Source organism: Dendropsophus ebraccatus, chromosome 8 (genome assembly GCF_027789765.1).
Source record: "Dendropsophus ebraccatus isolate aDenEbr1 chromosome 8, aDenEbr1.pat, whole genome shotgun sequence".
NCBI lineage: Eukaryota > Metazoa > Chordata > Amphibia > Anura > Hylidae > Dendropsophus > Dendropsophus ebraccatus.
Genome location: NC_091461.1, coordinates 108,299,490 through 108,321,469, shown reverse-complemented (window position 1 = coordinate 108,321,469; position 21,980 = coordinate 108,299,490). Strand labels below are relative to the sequence as shown.

Here is a 21,980-nt window from a genome sequence, read left to right as displayed (position 1 = left end):
TGACAGCTGTAAAAGTGGTCTTAGATTTGAGTGCGTAAAATAACCACATGTTCCCTTACCGCTCCCAGCCCTAGCTGACTGTACTCTCGGCCAAGGTTGTAAAATCCCATTTAACGTGCCAAGCTCCTTGGCACCGCAGTTACCAAGTTGTTTATCTTACAGGTTGGTCCAAATGTTATTTGATCGCGAATCATTTTTAAAATTTTTTTATTTTTTCATAGACACTTAATATTTATCTGTTTCCTGGCCAAACTTTGCAAGTTGCAGGGCTACTTCAGGATAGGCCGCCATACTCTGCCGATGACTGTTTATTGTTGCAGGCAGACGTAAGGCCCCTGGAAGCAGCACAACGCGGTGCCTCGCAAAGGGTTACAGCACTTCAATGGTATGTGGTGCGGCACATCCTGCTCGCCGGATTACAAAGATACCTTTGTTATCTATGAGAAATGTGTACGAGGCCAGCGAGTCCTGGTAGTAGGTAACGTCCTCGAGGATGTAAGCGAGGTTAACGTCTACACCCACGATTCCCAGGAGAAGGTTCCCAAAATAACACGGCTTGCTGACGGTCATAATCAGACCTGAAACACAGGGAGTGCAGGTGTTAAACACAACAGGAGGGAAGAATTACAGCAATTGGGATAAAACTCAAGCCAAGAAACCCCTAAAGGAGTTTTCAAGTTATATTAAAGATTAATCATTCTGTAATGAAGTCCTGCAGCTTTGTAACATAATATAAGTTTCGATTTGTCACCATTCTCAAGACGACTGCTTGCTGACAGTGAACGGAAACATGCTCCTTTATATTCTGTGAATAAAAACATGTCTTGACTTTGAGGTCATCTACAACTACAAATTGTTACAATGTATTGGGGCCTTTATTAATCCTACTCACCTCTCCCTGTTCCTGCACAACTCCAGAGCATTGCAGCAGATAACAACCAGAAGTGAAGTGAAGATGAATGGGCCAGAAGTGACCACTGGTCTGGTGTTTGTATATAAAGGCGGTTGTGGGTATATTTATAGGGGATATCATTCTGGGCTCTGCACAATAGGCCTGTCTGGTGTCTGCACGCAACGGGTCTGGTGTCTGCACGCAACGGGTATGGTGTGCAGGAGAATGTCAGACTAGTGTCAAAAAGCTATATAGATTTGTAAGGTTACGTCTATATAAAATCTCAAATCTTCCAGTACTTATCAACTTATGTATGCCATGCAGGAAGTGATGTACTTTTTCCAGTCTGACAGAGTGTTCTCTGCTGCCACCTCTGTCCGTGTCTCTGTCCTGTCCAGAGCAGGAGATGTTTTCTATGGGCATTTGCTACTGCTGTGGAAAGTTCCTGACACGGACAGAGGAGGCAGCAGAGAGCACTGTGTCAGACTGGAGAGAATAGACCACTTCCAGCAGGGCACACAGCAGCTGATAAGTACTGGAAGATACAAGTAAATTACAAATCTATACAACTTTCTGACACCAATTGATTTGAGGGGAAAAATAAGTTGGAACACCCTTTTAAGCAGATCTGTATACAGGAGAGTTCTAGTCTAGGGTCTGTATACAAAGGAGGTTTACCCTTGGATGTTTATACATGGGAGAAAGTTATATAGATATCTAATTTACTTCTATTACAAAACCTCAAATCTTCCCATACTTATTAGCTACTATATATCCTGCAGGAAATAATGTTTTATTTTCAGTCTGACACAGTGCTCTCTGCTGACATCTCTGGCAGAGACAGGAACTTTGTCTCGGTTTTTTATGATCCCCATAGAAAACCTCTCCTGCCCTGGACAGTTCCTGTCTCGGCCAGAGATGTCACCAGAGAGCACTGTGTCTGACAGAAAATAAAACATTTCCTGCAGGACATATAGTAGCTGATAAGTATGGGAAGACTTGAGATTTTTAATAGAAGTAAATTACAAATCTATATAACTTACTGACACCAGTTGAACTGAAAGAAAAAGATTTTTGCTGGACAACCCCTTTACCATATTTGATCAAAAGATTTCCTAGACTGACAGTTCTGCAATAAAAAAAAAATATATAGACATATAATACAGCGCAATGATGGATGGGCCTGAGTGACAATTAGAAATGAGCAAAACTACAGGAAGTTTGGTTTGCAAAACCCTGAATGTTCGGCATTTACCCCTGGCAGCCGCTGAGAGACAAATGCCATGTGAAGGTTTCACAAACTGAACTTCCTGTAGTTTCGCTCATCTCTAGTGACAATGTTTCTAGGACAAAGAACTTGTGGTTCTGTCAGCTATAATGTTGTGTCCATACAGCCATATCCAGGACTCACCGTCACCCATCTCGTCAGAGTACGGGAGGCTGAACACTGCCTCATCGATCATGCGGTTGGGCAGGTTGGTATAAAACCTCCCCACCGTCGTCTCCAGGTTGCTGAGCTGATTTAGGACCATCATGCTCCCCTTGGTGATGGGATGTCCGCTCTTATCAGAGAAGCCATATTTTGCAGAATTCTGTTCTGCTAGGTCACGGAGAAACGCCAACTCCTTCAGCCCGGTCACCCCCTCTGAGAAGAAAAACGGTGAGAGAAATTAGTCAAGAAAAAATGTCAGAGATTCAGAGAGTGAAGCGAACAAACATGAGATCGACCATTTCTCTACCAGAAACAGAACTGATATTGTTTTTCTTGGGACTGGCGGTGCCCCCACAAGAGGATATTGTCCACTGCTCCTGGCAGAGCGGCGGCCATATTTGCACGGTCACTCCCCATTACAGTGAACAGGAGATACAGAGAGCCCGACCTGGTCACTTCTATACTAAAAACATGAAACCAACACTCCTGTTCTTGGTATTCCAGAGCTTGAACTTCCATCAACACAACCATTTACAGCATAACCTTGATATCTTACAAGTGACTATGAATATATAAGAGCATAATAAGCACCCCAACCCCCACTGCAAAAATGGCGGTGTGGTCTCACCGTTCATAATGGCGTACGTGAGGATCATGACGGAGTTGTTCAGCTGGCTGTTCTCTTCATTGATCACTCTCAGCGTGGATTTCTTATCATCTTCTGAGGAATCCTTTGAAGTGATTCCAGCCGATAAATAGATAATCGCCAAGTCCGTATCTGGGGAAAGAGAAAGCGGAAAAAGCCGTCTCACAATATGATCAAATATGTTCTGCTAACCGTGCATTCCTCAAGAAGCTAACAAACGTATAAGATGTGCGCCCATTTAATAGAGGACAAAGAAGCTATTGTAAAATGTCTGGTAAATTGGCGGGACTTAGCCATTGTTCTCTGGTATCAGGGAATTTAGAATTAACGCTAATGAGCTCTTTATGTACTGTAAATGTTTCCTTCTGGAGCAGAGATAATTTGCATATTTTCCCATGGAGCACTGCCTGGAAGTCTCTATCCTCAAGGAGAACCAGTACCTTGCCAATGCAATATGAAATCGTGACTTTTTTTTTCTAATAGCAAATTATAACTGGAAGACATGTTCTGCCTTCTTTCAAACAACCAACAACTAAACCCAGGCTTAAATATTGTACAAAATCTATGCCAAAAGGGATTAAAATGGGGGCGAGATTGTGCTTAATGCAACATGAAGAGGAAAGGGATTCCCTTAAGAATAGGAGTCCCGTATCCAACATCCGTTTTCCTTGGTAACATGAGAGGATGCAAAAAGGATATCCAAAAACTACATATGTAACATATATACGCAGAATACAAACATATGTAAAAAATTAGGCCGATCACCACACCCCATGTGGATATACAGGGAAGCACAGATTTCGCACAATATCTATTTTATATGCAGGGTTCAAACAGTCCAAGCATTGTGTGCATTGTACGCTTGGTCTGTAACACGTACGTTGCTTTATTGTGATGTTTTATTATAAACCCCATTGGGAAGCATCTGGAGCGACATAAACATAAAACATTTCTATTAATAAACATCTGCTCCATTATTACGAGCACAAGCGGTCTCGGGTTCAGGCATCGGGGACTAGTTTAGGGCTAATGTCACACTGGTGGGGTCTGTGGCTGCAATATCCATACAACAGAAAGCGGCTGAGGTTTTATTAGTGATTCTGGAGTGTTTTCCCCCCCATCGTCTCCAAATAGATGTTTTATATATTAAAGAGCATTTACCCTGAAACAAAGAAATCAGCAGCTTTCCTGAGAAATGGTGGGTGAAGAAAACCAGAAATATAACTATAATACTGCCTCCTATATACAAGTATATAACTACTATAATACTGCTCTTACATACAAACATAGTAACATAGTAAATAAGGTTGAAAGAAGACAAGAGTCCATCAGGTTCAACCTAGGAAAATCCTACTGTGTTGATCCAGGAAGGCGAAAAACCCCTATGGGGCAGAAGACAAACGCCCCACCACAGGGAGAAACTCCCCCTCCCCCGACTGCAATGGCAACCAGAACAATCCCCGGATCAACGTATCACCAGAAATCTAATGCCCATAACTTGTAATATTATATTTTTCAAGAAAATCATCCAGGCCTCCCTTGAACTTATTTAATGAATCGGCCATGACAACATCATGTGGCAGAGAGTTCCACAAGATCATAACTACTATAATACTGCTCCTATATACAAGAATATAACTACTATAATACTGCTCCTATATACAGGAATATAACTACTATAATACTGCTCCTATATACAAGAATATAACTACTATAATACTGCTCCTATATACAAGAATATAACTACTATAATACTGCTTTCTATGAACAAGAATATAACTACTTTAATACTGCTCCTATATACAAGAGTATAACTACTATTATACTGCTCCTATATGCAAGAATATAACTACTATAATACTGCCCCCTATGTACAAGATTATAACTACTATAATACTGCCCCTATATACAAGAATATAACTACTATCATACTGCTCCTATATACAAGAATATAACTACTATAATACTGCTCCTGTATACAAGAATAAAACTACTATAATACTACTCCTATATACAAGACTATAACTACTATAATACTACTCCTATATACAAGAATATAACTACTATAATACTGCCCCCTATGTACAAGAATATAACTACTATAATACTGCCCCTATATACAAGAATATAACTACTATAATACTGCTCCTATATACAAGAATATAACTACTATAATACTGCCCCCTATATACAAGAATATAACTACTATAATACTGCCTCCTATATACAAGAATATAACTACTATAATACTGCTCCTATATACAAGAATATAACTACTATAATACTGCTCCTATATACAAGAATATAACTACTATAATACTGCTCATATATACAGGAATATAACTACTATAATACTGCTCCCTGTCTTATCAGAAATAAGACTATGTATGAGTTTGCTATAGCTTGGCTGCATCTTTCCGCTACAGGCAGGATCCTCTACAAGTTCTCATATGCCAGTGATATTAATCTTCTCTGTTTGCTGAAGTTGACAGCAGGTTTACAGACTGCAGAACCTGGCAATTATTGCCGCCCTCTATGAGGAGGGTAAACAGTGCCCAGGAGCTTCTCAACTCGGAGCTGGCACAGGATGAAAGAGGCCGGCACCGCATTGTGTGAAGACGTTTCCTTCTGCAAACATTTAAGAAGCATGCCGATTATTACCTGGTATTCCCTTTAAAGAGCGGCATTGTTATATGGGAGGGTAATAGATCCTCACTATATACAATAACAACCCGAGTGGCAAAAAAGTTATATGAGAAAACATAGGAGAGAAAAAAAAAAAAAAAAAAGTATAAAAGTAGTTCTCCTCCCGATCGCCATTCCATCTGGTGACTGACAGATCTCTCCGCATCTTAATCTGGATTGGAAAACCAAAGCCGCTTTCTTCCGCAATTTTTATACCACCTGGGTCCTGGGGGAGGGGGGGGGGAGCTCTTTTTGGACAAAAATAAGCCATGTTTTTCTAATCCCGGATAACCCGTTTAAAGTGCACCTGTCACCCAGTGAAATTTACCATTCCGGAAGAAAAAATATAGCGCCACACCTGTACACAGGTTGTTTGTGGTACTGGATCTTGACTCATGTTACTTCAACAAAACTCAGCTGCAGTACCAAACATGACCAAAGGATAGGTGTGGCACTGTGTATGGAAGTAGTCATTTATTTCCCTGTACAATCTGTACAAAAGGTATGAGCGATTCTTACTTGGTTGAATGCGGGTGCCGTTGTTTGTATTGCGTATCAGCTGAAACGCCTTCTGAAAGCCGATAGCGTGCTGCGTGGGGCTGTCCGAGGACTTGATGCCGCCCACGAAGCTGGCCATCTCCCTCTTGGTCTCGCTGGTGGCCGGGGACAGAAACGTCTTATAACACTGGTCCAGAGAGCAGGTTCTCACCGCGTCGGCCACGGTCAGGACAGAGATCTGGAAGAGAGAAGAACCCGGCGTCTCCAGCAGATGAGGATACAAAGCTCTTGCGGCCGGACAGCCGACCTTGTAAAAACATTTGTCTACATTGTTATTCCTCTTCACACCCAATGTCCTGAGGAATATTCCCAGAGACTAGGCGGATTATTCCTAGGACCTATGGAGATTGCAGATGTGCGCGGCTCGCTCTGCTCCGCTGCCAAGGACTGAAATCATCTCTAAACATTTTACTTGCTTTTTATTTGGCAAGTATTTTCCTTGACTGTGATCCCAAAATGTGTAAAACGTGTTTCCTATCTCTTTACTCTCCAGATCCAGCATCATGTCCACACAGAGGTTCCTGCAACCTAAGTTACAGGAGATGGCGACCACTTACGATGAGGATTATTTTTCGATTTATTTTTTGCTTGTACCATAGATCACCATGTTGTGCTACATCACAGGTAATAGGACCACGTTGCGACGTGCAAGCGTCAGAGACTGCGAACCAACAGTAGCCAGATATCCATCCTAAGCGTCTGGTCATGGTTGCAACAAGACCCCATTCACTTTTTATTAGCTGCAATACGGCAGCACGGTACAGCTTTCTTTACCCTACAATGGGTGTCATAGTGAAACCCACCATAGAGCCCTACACTTTGGCAGTTAGGAGTTGTAGTCCTGCTTCAAGTGAATGTTCCACTTAGATTAGTTGAAAAAAAAATTCTGCTACCTTACCTTGTTTCTGATATGCAAATCGGGCAGCTCTATGCACTTGAGGCAGGCCTGGCACCCCCAGTGTACCGATATCCCGATAGGGGAGCAGATATTAATACAATGCGGATGTCAGGGCTGCCTCAAGTGCATAGAGCTGCCCAAATTGCATATCAGTAACTGGCCCAGATGTCAGGAGCCAGACAATGGTTTAAAAAATGGGGTGCGCCAATAGGATGTACGCACCAACGCCAACGAGGTAGTATGAAAACATTGGGTGAGATTTATCAAACATGGTGTAAAGTGAAACTGGCTCAGTTGCCCCTAGCAACCAATCAGATTCCACCTTTCATTCCTCACAGACTCTTTGGAAAATGAAAGGTGGAATCTGATTGGTTGCTAGGGGCAACTGGGCCAGTTTCACTTTACACATTGTTTTCACTAATCAAAGTGGTACATTCACTTTAAGAGCCACAGGTTGCAAACAGTGTTATAAAATATGGACCAACAGAGATCAGGTCACATAACTGTTCACCTTGATGCATCATTTCACCCATGTCAATGCCAACTGCAAACCCACCTAAAATGTCCCCTGCCAGGTCCACCTAAAAAGTCGGAGGATCCCGCAGGGGACAGAGACAAATGGCTACCCCTTTCCAAATCCTATGGTGACTTGTCTATGTCCCTATGTATGAGCTGGGTTGTTGCCTGGTGCTTAAAAAAGTATGAGAGGACCCTACACTTTAGGGCTATACACCACTCCCCCTAGTCAAGGGATGGGGTGTTACAAAACTACAATTCCCATCATGCCTGGGCAGCCAAAGCTTTAGCTATTCAGACATGATGGGAATTGTAGTTTTGTAGCAGCTAAAGAGCCCCATCCCTGTCGTAGTCCATCAAGGTGGCAGCAGACTTGGGATCTACACAACTCCTATCAATCAAACAGTGAATTTCCCTCCAAGTCAGTCTTACATGGCTGACTTAGTTAAGAAAGTTGCTTTCGATATCTTCGCTTGCTGTCAGTGAACAGGAATATATTTGCAGCTTTAAACCTGTCCACAAGTCTATTGTCTGGTACAGTATCAGAGATCTCTACTGTAAGCCAGAACGTTTCTATTCACGGACAGAAACCAGGGATCAAGAATGTGGTGAGACAGTACACACACAGGGGGAGATTTATCAAACTGGTGTAAAGTAGAACTGGCTCAGTCGCCCCTAGCAACCAATCAGATTCTACTTTTCATTCATCGCAGATCCTTTTGAAAATGAAAGGTGGAATCTGATTGGTTGCTAGGGGCAACTGAGCCAATTCTACTTTACACCATGTTTAGATAAATCGTCCCCACATTATATTGGAATTGTAGATCTTTTCCCTGTAGATGAAGCCTTCCTGGAAGACAAGCAACGTTCAGTATCAGTCACCTTATCATGTTCGTCTATTGAGTTCAGGATAACTTGTGCAGCGTCCTTGGAAATCTGCAGCTGTGTCTCCGTGATCGACGCCCCGTGGTCCATGATGACGACAATGTGCTTTGACTGCGGCCTCACCGTGGACACATAGATGGGTCTGAAATAAAAAGATTGCATTTTTCTTAAAAAACTTTACATTTTAGGGCTACATTCCCACTACGGGAATGCGTCATCCTATAACGAAGGCGGTTATCTACTGATAATGAGGGACGCTAATAACAAATCATAACCAATATTTGCGGCCATCAATATTCACAGACAGCCGCCGTTTCCTGCTAACATCCCATGGTGAAAACATAGCCTAAAGATGACATGAAAACAAGGCTCTTATCTAATAAAGTGTCATCTCAGCATAGCACTTGGAGATAGATGGCACCTGGAAACAGTCAGTGGGTGGCCTAAAGACTATGGGTGCGTTCACACTAAGGACTATGGCTCCATTCTATTCAGGCAGATACCGCTGTGTGCCCAAAAAAGAATTGACATGTCAATTCTTTGGGCGGATGGCAGAATCCGCCTGACTATAGTATAGAGCCTATGGGACGGCCAGTTATTCAACCGGGAGCGTGAACAGAAACTGCTGGAGATTATCCGTGCGGATTCTGTAGTGTGATCAGGCCCTATAGGAGCAAGGGGAAGGTCCAGCAGTAAACTTAGGTGGCACAAGGACTTTTCAGGTTGCTGCCTCTCTCAGGTGGAAAAAAAGAGGAAAGGTTAAAGGGGTTGTTCACCAAATAGTTTTTTTCATTTTAAATCAAGTGGTGTCAGAAAGTGCCAGAGATTTGTAATTTATTTCTATTAAACAATTTAAAGTATTCTAGTACTTATCATCTGCTGTATGTCCTGCAGAAAGTGGTGTATTCTTTCCACTCTGACACAGTGCTCTCTGCTGACACCTCTGTCCATGTCAGGAATTGTCCAGAGCAGTAGCAAATCCCCATAGAAACCTCTACTGCTCTCCAGACAGGAAAGAATACAGCACTTCCTGCAGGATATACAGCAGCTCTTGAGTACTGGAGATTTTTAATAGAAGTAAATTATTAATATCTGACACTTTCTAGCACCAGTTTATTTGAAATAAATGTTTTTGGTGAATTAGCCCTTTAAAAGGGTTATCCAGGTTTAGTAAAACAAAACCTCATTCTTCCAGTAAAAGCACTGCTCTTGTCCTCAGTTTAGGCATGGCATTGCAGCACGGTTTTATTAAAGTGAACAAAGATGAATTGTAATACCCCACACAACCAGAGGATAGGGGTGGCGCTTTTTTTTGCAATAAAGTAGCTTTTTTTTTCTCTCTCTCTCTAATCCTGGATAATCCCTTTAATCTTCACTCTATTCGATTAGTTTTTTCCTGGCAGGAGACATCTGAGGATTGAGCCAATAATTAAATTACTAGTGGATCCCGCTAACAAATTTCTATGGTGCGGTCTGTCTTTGCTGACAGACGGCTCAGCCAATCACTGGCCAGGTCCGCCACGGCCAGTGATTGGCTGAGCTGTGTGTCAGCTAAGACAGGCGGCACCGAAGCTGCTGCTGCGCGGGGGACCGGGAGGAAGAAGGAGCGCAGGAGAAGACCTGCAACATGCTTAGGTAACGTATGGTGTTTAACAAGGGCTGCAAGGACATCGGTAACGATATCCCTGCAGCCCTCGCTAAACGATTATCGGGATGTGTAATATGCCCAGTAAACGAGTGCCGATCTAGCAGATCAGCGCTCATTTACATTATTGATCAGGCCCCCAACGGCCCGTGGAATAGGACCCCAATTTCCCAGTTATGAAACCAGATACATGCAAATAGTGAATAGAAGGGGGGTCCTGTGTTTAGGTTCCTCATCTCTCATCTCTCGATCTGCAGGACCTGATCTGTATCACACAGACATCTCATTGGTGGGAAAGTGCAATGCTTGATATCCCCTGCGGGGGTGCTGCAGCAGAGCTGCACACTTAGGGTACTATTACACCAACAGATCTGACGACAGATTATCTGCCAAAGATTTGAAGCCAAACCCAGGAACAGACTATAAATCAGAGAACAGGTCATAAAGGAAAGACTGGATTTCTCCTCTTTTCAAATCCACTCCTGGGTTTGGCTTCAAATCTTTGGCAGATAATCTGTCGTCAGATCTGTTGGTGTAATAGTACCCTTACTGTCAGGTTTTCCCACAGATTACAGTAAATTATTCGAAGGTCTAGGAGGAATCCATCTAACAGGCAGAGACTGCACTGTACAATGCTGTGAACGCCACATTTCATTAGCAGCACTGTACGAGTGGAAGTGGGAGAGAATAGGACGGGACCTGATTTACTCATGAATCCCAGCCAATAGCTTATCAGCAGGAGCCAGTGGATCCATTTCACTTTGGAAACCCTGATCCTCTCCCGCCTGCACCCAAGAAGCAACCTGGTCATTTTCTTAAACCTCAGTGGCCGAGGTACAGCAGCGAGACGTCTTCATCAAGTCCTTGGCCACTTGCATCTGGGGTGTTTCTGCCAAACCGTTTCAATGATCGCTCTATAAGCCTCTTGGACAATGCTGTGTTTAGTTAAGCAGAGCTGGGAATTCTCTGGGTTTTGGGGGGGGGGGGGGGGGGGGGGGGGGGGCGTGTCACAGATTTTAGGCCGTAATGATTCCCTGGCTCCGTTGCTCTTTGTGTAAACTGCTCAGGCTGCACTCGGGCCCGGTCTACAACAGCATAGTGCATAGTGGCGATGAGGGGTCTCTGACAGGGACTGGAGAAGGGGGAAGAAGAGGAATGTGCTTAAGACTAATCTCAGATGCTTGGTTATATAAACAGACTGTCAGATGATCTGCAGTATGGAGGCCGCAGGGTGATGCATTGCACTCTCAGGTCTCATCTAGGAACGGAGTGCACCAACACTTCTCAAAACTAGGGGCCCCTCTACGTGCAAGACATGCCCTTCCCCCATATGTGGACACTTCACTGACAGCACTATAACACTAGGTGGCACTACACAGTCAGCTCTTTCCCTTATAGAGGAGAGCTACTTTGTATGATTTCTTCCCAGGGAGCAATGCATGGCCTATAAGGCTTCAAGCACCAGCTGGGAAGTCTCTCCAAGGACTTGAATGCTTTACATAAGGCAAAGTCCACGCAAATCCTCAGTTCCTTCATTTTCAACAACTCTGATTGCTGTCTGTGAATGGAATTAATACCCACTATTAACAATCTAACTTTAGATCTCATTGTAAGTTACTGCTCTGATACACGATCGATCCCTGCACCAGTGTAGACACAGAGTGTAAGCAGTGGTCATATAAAGTATATAAAAAATGTTTCCTTATGTCATAAAGCTAAATGCAGAGGGGTTCCTGGTGAAGAGGATAATCTGTGAATTCCCCACCTGCTGCGGTGCTCGTAATTGCCTTTGCATCGGAACTTGTGCGCCGGAAAAACTGTAAAAATTCCTTCTTCGGAGCTAAAATACTGCCACTTAATGCCAGGGTTAGATTTCAGGTTGTCGGCGAGAACTGAAATAGAAGCAGAGGTAAAAATACGAGTCAATTATAAGGCGGGAAAACAAGACACATAATCCGAAGCAATGTACATTTATACCATATAACTCTATACAGCAGAAAATGCATCCCCTTCAGGAGTCCAGGAAAGTGGGGTGACAACCAATGTCAGAACTCAGCATCGTTCAGCTTTTCCAGGACACCCATAACTAAGGGAAAGTTTACAAGACGTTTTTAGCAACTTGACAAAAAGAAACAGTGTAAAAGGAAAATGCTCCAGGTAGCAGCGTTCACAGCAGCACAAAGTATTTCAGAGGAGCAGTGTTTAACCTGTCAGTCCAACAATTTATTGGCAGAGATATAAGTGGCAGAGGGCAACTCATGTCATGATGGTGGTGTGGACACGATGCCTGGGATGAGGTCTCACAGCTGGATAGGTGTATTGACCCCTAAGTACTTAGGTGGCCATGATCCACGTGGGTAATGCACTAGAGGCCGCCGCATTCCGTCCGGGCACTCGGAAAGAGGCCGCCGCATTCCGTCCGGGCACTCGGAAAGAGGCCGCCGCATTCCGTCCGGGCACTCGGAAAGAGGCCGCCGCATTCCGTCCGGGCACTCGGAAAGAGGCCGCCGCATTCCGTCCGGGCACTCGGAAAGAGGCCGCCGCATTCCGTCCGGGCACTCGGAAAGAGGCCGCCGCATTCCGTCCGGGCACTCGGAAAGAGGCCGCCGCATTCCGTCCGGGCACTCGGAAAGAGGCCGCCGCATTCCGTCCGGGCACTCGGAAAGAGGCCGCCGCATTCCGTCCGGGCACTCGGAAAGAGGCCGCCGCATTCCGTCCGGGCACTCGGAAAGAGGCCGCCGCATTCCGTCCGGGCACTCGGAAAGAGGCCGCCGCATTCCGTCCGGGCACTCGGAAAGAGGCCGCCGCATTCCGTCCGGGCACTCGGAAAGAGGCCGCCGCATTCCGTCCGGGCACTCGGAAAGAGGCCGCCGCATTCCGTCCGGGCACTCGGAAAGAGGCCGCCGCATTCCGTCCGGGCACTCGGAAAGAGGCCGCCGCATTCCGTCCGGGCACTCGGAAAGAGGCCGCCGCATTCCGTCCGGGCACTCGGAAAGAGGCCGCCGCATTCCGTCCGGGCACTCGGAAAGAGGCCGCCGCATTCCGTCCGGGCACTCGGAAAGAGGCCGCCGCATTCCGTCCGGGCACTCGGAAAGAGGCCGCCGCATTCCGTCCGGGCACTCGGAAAGAGGCCGCCGCATTCCGTCCGGGCACTCGGAAAGAGGCCGCCGCATTCCGTCCGGGCACTCGGAAAGAGGGCCGCCGCATTCCGTCCGGGCACTCGGAAAGAGGCCGCCGCATTCCGTCCGGGCACTCGGAAAGAGGCCGCCGCATTCCGTCCGGGCACTCGGAAAGAGGCCGCCGCATTCCGTCCGGGCACTCGGAAAGAGGCCGCCGCATTCCGTCCGGGCACTCGGAAAGAGGCCGCCGCATTCCGTCCGGGCACTCGGAAAGAGGCCGCCGCATTCCGTCCGGGCACTCGGAAAGAGGCCGCCGCATTCCGTCCGGGCACTCGGAAAGAGGCCGCCGCATTCCGTCCGGGCACTCGGAAAGAGGCCGCCGCATTCCGTCCGGGCACTCGGAAAGAGGCCGCCGCATTCCGTCCGGGCACTCGGAAAGAGGCCGCCGCATTCCGTCCGGGCACTCGGAAAGAGGCCGCCGCATTCCGTCCGGGCACTCGGAAAGAGGCCGCCGCATTCCGTCCGGGCACTCGGAAAGAGGCCGCCGCATTCCGTCCGGGCACTCGGAAAGAGGCCGCCGCATTCCGTCCGGGCACTCGGAAAGAGGCCGCCGCATTCCGTCCGGGCACTCGGAAAGAGGCCGCCGCATTCCGTCCGGGCACTCGGAAAGAGGCCGCCGCATTCCGTCCGGGCACTCGGAAAGAGGCCGCCGCATTCCGTCCGGGCACTCGGAAAGAGGCCGCCGCATTCCGTCCGGGCACTCGGAAAGAGGCCGCCGCATTCCGTCCGGGCACTCGGAAAGAGGCCGCCGCATTCCGTCCGGGCACTCGGAAAGAGGCCGCCGCATTCCGTCCGGGCACTCGGAAAGAGGCCGCCGCATTCCGTCCGGGCACTCGGAAAGAGGCCGCCGCATTCCGTCCGGGCACTCGGAAAGAGGCCGCCGCATTCCGTCCGGGCACTCGGAAAGAGGCCGCCGCATTCCGTCCGGGCACTCGGAAAGAGGCCGCCGCATTCCGTCCGGGCACTCGGAAAGAGGCCGCCGCATTCCGTCCAGCCCTGCAGCGAGCAGCCAGCGCATTCCGTCCGGCCCTGCAGTGAGCAGCCACCGCATTATGTCCGGCCCCGCAGCGAGCAGCTGCCGCATTCCGTCAGGCCTTGCAGTGATCAGCCACCGCATTGCATCCGGCAACTCAGTGAGAGGCCACTGCATCCATCTGGGCACTCAGCAAGAGGCCACCACATTTCCTATCAATGCAATCATCGGCCATCACACTCGCATCTCCCAGTGTAATAGTATATCAGCAAAAGGTTGCATAAAAATTCTAGCAAACAGGGTCCCCCTCCACAACCTCCATATATTGTCTGCACAGGGTCCAGCGATGGACCTGGAGACTAATCAATCCTGGTCCCTAAACTATAACCCTCTCCCTGTTTTAGTATCATTACCCTCAGGAATGTTAACATAGCAAAAAGCTAATATGCCCCCGTCATGAAATAACACCGCAATATCAACTGTGAAAACAAACACCAGGACCAGCGATTGTTCAGCACCGGCACGCATTGTCTCAGACTTCAATCAGAATAATACACAACCCATCTGGCCGCCACGCACTCCCACTCCATCAGCCCCTCGATGCAGAACGTTTCATTTCCACGTTTCCTTCCTCCCTCTTCCTGTTATATGTACAGGCAAAATACTAAGTATATGGAGTCTCTGCAAAACAACTGACACTGCAAACCCACAAACTCAAAAAATTCTTTAAAAAATTAACAGTAAAATATATAATAATAAGCTTCAGTTGAAAGAGCCCCCCCCCCCAAAAAAAACACATTAATAATAATAATAATAATAATAATAATAATAATAATAATAATAATAATAATAATAATAATAATAATAATAATGCTATCTATACAGGTATCTAAGGTTTGGCCGATATCATCTCTAGTCATGTTTCATGTTACCTATAGGTGGTGCTAGAGGGAGTTTTTTACACTAATTTGCATACTTTCCCCCAGGGAACACTGCCCGTATGACTCCATAAACCAATTGGATCATTACAAAAAAAAAAAAAAGGGGGCACCCTGAGAACAGCAGTAAGGTTATCTCCCCAGCCTGCTATGTTCCGATGAGAGGCAAGTCCCCCAAAACAGCTGTCTACAGATTTTATGAGCCATTGACTTACAGGGTAGCTTACCTAGAGGTGGCACTAGTGAGTTTTCTTAGATTTGAAGAGCTTATTTGCATATTTATTCCCATCAAGAACTCTCCTTAATGAAAACCAGTAGTCCCCTTAAATAGACCAAAGAAATAAGAATTTTACTGGAAGATGGTGCCAATTTCATGATGAGCGCTGTCACATAACCCGGATGAATCCACTTTGCAGCAGGTGCACTTTATGGCTTCCACTTATGAAACAGAAGTGTGTTTATGGAAGTGGAGCAGAGAATGTGAAGAGGATATCGCTCGCCGCCTCTGACCATCCGCATGAAACGTAGCAAATGGATAATTCCAGAGGAGGGGAGCGTCACTTAGCGCCAAAGTATCTAGAACAAGCACCTCCATAAAAAGAGGGAAGGCCTCGCTGACGCCCATATAGATCCCCTGACAGAGACCACGGGCAGACACAAGGCCGGGCTTGTATCGTCATATGATCCTCTGCCTGGGAACAGCTCATAAACCTGTTTAATAGGACAAGCAACACTAAAACCCGATATCCCGAGACGCCTTTACCATGACACCGAGGATAACACCAATGAGGGGAAATATTAAGTGTCTTCTGGAAAAAACACAGAGCGATAGTAAAAGCCGGCTAATAAACCGCGCGGTGAATCCCTACAATCCCTCCCATAATATGCTCCTCTAATATGATCCCATTGTGTCTCTTACTGCCATAAAACAGTAATCGAGTTCTTCCACATGTCTCAGGAGATCAGTCATTCTTCCCCCCCCACAAACCTCACCTCAGACTTGTTTCTATCTGTCAGGCACCCGGCTGAAGCAGAAGCTCTCCCCCCTTTTCTTTATTTCTATGCTTAGTATTCTTTAAACCAGTCTGGAATTTAAAACAGGGGTTTCCCATTATTAGGAGTAGGACATGTTATCTCTTCAGTCTTCCAGGCTTATATAAACCTTCACAAGCAATTTTTTTTTTATTGTCCTCATGTGTCTAAATCTGCAACAGGTTTTAATTGAAGTTATCCTACCATTTTGGGTATACTAGTGTGAAGACCTGCGTGCTTCCATAGCGACAGACTACAAACAGGCCCTGTGTAGTCTGATCCTGCAGTCACTCTGTCTCCACCTGTTCCCAATTTTATGCCACTATATAATAAGCAATTTAGATACATTAGGCAAATAAGAATAGGGGTGGAACACAACCAAAAATCAAGTAATAGTAATTTACACTCTACTACACAGGTAACAGATGCTAGTATGTGTTTTAGAGACCCTGAATGTGCTCCTGTACACAGTTGCTCCCCTACTCTCTTAGGGTATGTGCACACTTCGGAAATGTGACGGAAAATCTGTTGCGGAATCGCACGGGAAGATTCGCACAGGCAGATTCCGTCGTCTGTCTAAAGAATGAACATGTTCATTCTTTGGACGGAAGACGGAATCCGCCTGTGCTTAGAATGGAGTCTATGACACGGGTGGAGACGCGAGTGGGCGTTTCCGCGACAGATTTTCCGTCACATTTCCTAAGTGTGCACATACCCTTAGGCGATAAGCGTCAGCATCTACCGCAGCACTGGCATTCTATTCATGAATCAGGAAGATCTGGATGAAAGGAACTCTAGTGACATGAACATAGGGGTAACCAGCATTGCCAAACCGGTGATTTTCCAGTAGTCAAAGCATGATGGGAAGTGTAGTATTGCAACAGCTGGAGACCCACAGAATAGGGAACATTGCCTTAAGGGTGTCTTTAATGGCATTTCTACATTGGTCAGGCAGCTCCTCTGATTTGCATTGTTTTGCTCCTCTATCCGTCTTCCTTTGTCAGCATTTGAAGTTTTTAGTTTGTTAAGAACTGTTCTTTTCCCTTCAACTCATTTTGGGAGTGGGCTCTATAAATAGCTGGGCCCAGGCTGCAATTTGCAGATCTACCAAACAAAAGCTGCATCTCCATTCAGAAGACAACACCTATGTGCAGGATTCCGAGCTAAGCGTCTACATATCCGGGTCCGGGAGATGAAAGGAGAAACACTAAACCACAACAAGGTGATTGTAAATTTGATTTATGGCAAAGCTTCAAGTGAGACATCCCCTGGCCGAGACAGAGAGAGGCTGAGAAACAGAGGAGACTGGAGGCTGCTCCTGAGGAGGACAGGAGACACTGTCATAATAGGTCAACCCTTACTTTATAAAGAATCAAGGAAACTTTACTGTATCAGAGTGGCAGATCCAAATACTAATGTATGTACACAGTGACCCCACCAGCAGAATAGTGAATGCAGCTCTGGAGTATAATACAGGATGTAACTCAGGATCAGTACAAAATAAGTAATGTAATGTATGTACACAGTGACATCACCAGCAGAATGGTGAATGCAGCTCTGGAGTATAATACAGGATGTAACTCAGGATCAGTACAGGATAAGTAATGTAATGTATGTACACAGTGACCCCACCAGCAGAATAGTGAATGCAGCTCTGGAGTATAATACAGAATATAACTCAGGATCAGTACAAAATAAGTAATGTAATGTATGTACACAGTGACATCACCAGCAGAATGGTGAATGCAGCTCTGGAGTATAATACAGGATGTAACTCAGGATCAGTACAGGATAAGTAATGTAATGTATGTACACAGTGACCCCACCAGCAGAATAGAGAGTGCAGCTCTGGAGTCTAATACAGGATGTAACTCAGGATCAGTATAGGAGATAAGAAACGTCATGTATATACACAGTGACTCAACATTTTACATATATTGCTTCGATATGTAAACTATAATACAGTGCTCGGAGGTGATTATAGGCTGTAACATTCTCATCTGTCAGCCGCTCGCCTGTGTTTGACCTACAGAGATATATACTGTTAATCTGACTTCTCTTTATGAAAGTTGCTCTGTAAACATCATCTGTCACATTTATTTATAGCGGTGAAGTGTTTACAGCCAAGATGAGACCACTTTCTATCAGACTAAAAGACAGATTGAAGTCGTGAACTTTGGATCTTGCAGTTATATTATAAACAGTCTCTAAGTGTCTGGAGCGCGGCTCCTCGGCCTTGTAAATATGCGGCTTGTAATGGCTTAGAGTAGATGAACTTAAAGTGTATATGTCAGCCGTCCACCGAGGAGGAAGCTAAATAAATGAGAAACCTTATCAAGTCAGAAAACCAGAGACCTATACATTTACACTACGGAATAATCCGGAAAGAATTTTGGACAATCCATATATTAACTTTAATAAAGGCGTAGTACATGATGAACAGAAACAAAGATGTTCTGAAGAGCAACCAAAGCAGCCACTAAGGGTATGTGCACACTTCAGAAAATCGACGGAAAATCCGTTGCAGAATCCGCCGCTTGCTGACTGTAGCGGGCGGGCGCGTCTCCACCTGTGTCATAGACTACATTCTATGCACGCGAGGATTCCATCGTCCATCTAAAGAATAAACGTGTTCATTCTTTGGACAGACGACGGAATCCGCCCGTGCATAGAATGGAGTCTATGACACGGATGGAGACACACACACGCGCAGTCCGCGAGTGGCGGATTCCGCAATGGATTTTCCAAAGTGTACACATACCCTAAGCCAATAATTCCCTCTAGAGGTCGCAGTCACCACTCACCTGAGTTGAGGTCTCTGCCGGGGTTGAACGCTCTACTGTTCACCGTGGTGGACAACCTGTCGCAGCTTATTGTTTTCGAGACGTTGGTGTTGAAATTCCCATCAAAGCTACAATTACAGAGATATAAATATTGGGTTAAGAAATGTTCAGAAACAGTATGTCTTCTATAATACTTTCTGGGTAAAGTCTTAAAGTTCGGCTGAGAGGAGCCGATAACATTAAGGGGAAGTAGTGTAGCCTTGGCGTCTAAAATGGTTAGGTAAAGGTAATATCCACAAGATGCCAGGACACAAGTTATCCAGCCGAACATTGCCCATAACACTGCCTCCGCCATCTTTTTTCCGTAGTACATCCTGGTGCCATTTCATCCCCAGGCAGGTGACGCACACACACCGGCCATCCACATGAGAACGCAATCCACCAGACCAGGCCACTGCCTTCCATTGCTCCATCATGCAGTTGTAATGCCATGTGACCACTGTAGACACTTTCGGGGGGTCACATGGGAGCTCTGACCAGTCTGTGGGCCCCATACCCTAAAAGCTGTGATCTGGCTACCTTCTATCACAGCCAGCTGAAAGTTTTTCATCATTTTTCTCTGCAGCAGCTCTTCTGTGTGCTAGCCTTCATCCCCCCTTCCCCAGACGAATCATTGAGCCTTGGTCCCCATGACTCTGTCCCTGGTCACTGGTTGTCCCTCCCAGGACAATTGTGGTCAGTACTGACCACTACATACCAGGAACTCCCCACAGGACCGGCCGCTCTGGAGATGCTCTGACCCCGCTCAGGTAATACGCAAAGCAATAAATGGGGAAGGTGAGCGTTAAGTAACTGGGAATGGTTTAAAATGACTACTTAGCCATATTTTTTACGGATTTGCAGATGTTACAGACGTTTCATGTGTAAAAATTATGGATCCCCAAAAATTGCGGATGCTCCCATAGACTTCTATGCGACAACATGAAACAATTTCGGTCTGTACTAGAGCTTGTCAGTAATTTTTGCGGATGGAATTTTTGTAGATTGCAGATCCAGTCCAATAGAAATAAATGGGCCCTGAAACTACAGAATGTGTGAATGTAGCCTAAAATAAGAGTATTTTTTTTTTCCACTAGCCACCACTAGAGGGAGCTTACTGCATAATTTTATATAGATAGAGAGAGAGAGATCGATAGATATGATAATGCAGTATGCTTCCCCAAGCGGTGACTGCAAACATAATTATGAAATTTAGTAGCCTTTTATAGCCTATACTTTGCTGGTAATTTTTTGGATTACAATGGGGAATCCAACACATAAAAACACATATGAGAGGAGAAGATAGACTGCACTTCTTGCATCACGATCACTTCTCCCTATCAGAATATTAGGGAAGGATTTAGACGTTTCCAGTACCCATGGAGTATGGGTTGTGCATGGTGAAGATGTTGGCTAAAAACCTGCCCCCTGTAGATCAGATCTAGTCTAAACATCTTTCTGTTCCCAGAGGCAATGGGAAACCACGATAAGACGGAGCCTAGCATATTCTTCATTATTTGAGGAAGCTACAAAACAACTCACATCTCTAACCCAAGGATGGTCCCAGCAGGATAAAAACAGGCACAGGGAGAGCCGGCATGTAGTACAAAACGCAGCCGAGCACCGCTCTCAATTAGACGCTGAAAAAGGGGGAATGAATTGTTTTCGACAGGCCCGGCGTACGCACAATGTAAACCACACACTGACTGGAAAACAAGGAAATCTCCCGACTTCAAAGCCTGGAAAAACAGCGGGATGCTTCCCCAAATAGCTAAAAAAAATAAAAAAATAAATTGCAGGAGGTGGACGTTGAGTTTTCTTGCTGCGGGAAACATGCAAACAAAATGACACGGAGGCGACTGCGCTGAAATCCGGAGCCTTAAAAAACAACCGCAGAAGGAGGAGAAGAAGGAGGGAGAAAAAACACATTTATTTGACCGTAATTGGTTTCTTCGCCGACTTTCGGGAGATCAAAAAGCCGCCTGAAATTCATTTTCAAGGGAAGTTGCATTTAGAAAAAAAATAAAAAAAAATTGTGGAAAGTAATGGAAGGGGGAAAGAGAAAGTGCCTTCTGGATTCACTTTAATGAAAAAACTGATCGAAGCCGCCTCCCAAGGGAGAAAACAGCGCGGTGACTCCCACTTTGATCTGCTCCCCACGGAGATATCCGCTCCCCTCTGCAGCTTGCAAGATGCCGGCGTGATTGACAGCTGCTCTGATGTGCTGCGCGCTTTGAACTTCAGACACTTAATTCCCATCAGACTGCAGTCATTTTTATTCTTCCTCAACAGGATTTACAAGCTGGAGATCAGCAGTGGAGGGGATAAAATAAGGTTTGCAGGAGCTTTGAATCTCACATCAAGCCGGGGCTCACGTCAGCCCAGGCCGCCATTGATGTGGCCTTAATTCACACTGCAAGCCAGACTTTATGGAAAAATTTAAATACATATATATGTGTATCATGAGGCAAACAAACAAGTATGGAAAGCATTGCAGAAACCGGAATACTAATGGTGTGCTCGCTATGGTCATACAACGCTCTCAATGTTTGATGCTGTAGCATCCAGAAAATAACGGAGATGCTTACCTTCCTAGGGAAGCAATGGCTGAAGCAGATAGACATTTTTTAATGTCTGCTGACATTTTGGCGTTTATCAGGGCCGATAATCATCTTCTTTAACCTGCTCTATCACGTATTCTACAGGTTGCACACTATCTTTTTTGATCCTCAATACAGACTCCTCTTATGGCAGCTTATCTCCCCAAGAACAAAAGGGTCAGCCACTAAAATCCATTCTCTCCATCATCATGTGTCGGGAGACAGCCAGACAACCTTAGTAAAGGTAGTCAGAGACATCTGTTTATATGTCTGACAGAC

General features: G+C 45.6%; 1 protein-coding gene across 1 annotated transcript in view; it reads right to left on the bottom strand.

Moving 5' to 3' along the window:
- CACHD1 (cache domain containing 1) overlaps positions 1-21,980 on the bottom strand; it is an 88,246-nt gene that overhangs the window by 16,069 nt on the left and 50,197 nt on the right. The window contains exons 4-10 of the mRNA XM_069981378.1: positions 19,084-19,190; positions 11,923-12,049; positions 8,510-8,654; positions 6,175-6,391; positions 2,953-3,102; positions 2,304-2,537; positions 429-578 (exon numbers count right to left, since the gene is read on the bottom strand). Coding sequence (XP_069837479.1) covers positions 429-578; positions 2,304-2,537; positions 2,953-3,102; positions 6,175-6,391; positions 8,510-8,654; positions 11,923-12,049; positions 19,084-19,190 — 1,130 coding nt within the window. The remainder of the gene's footprint in view (positions 1-428; positions 579-2,303; positions 2,538-2,952; positions 3,103-6,174; positions 6,392-8,509; positions 8,655-11,922; positions 12,050-19,083; positions 19,191-21,980) is intronic.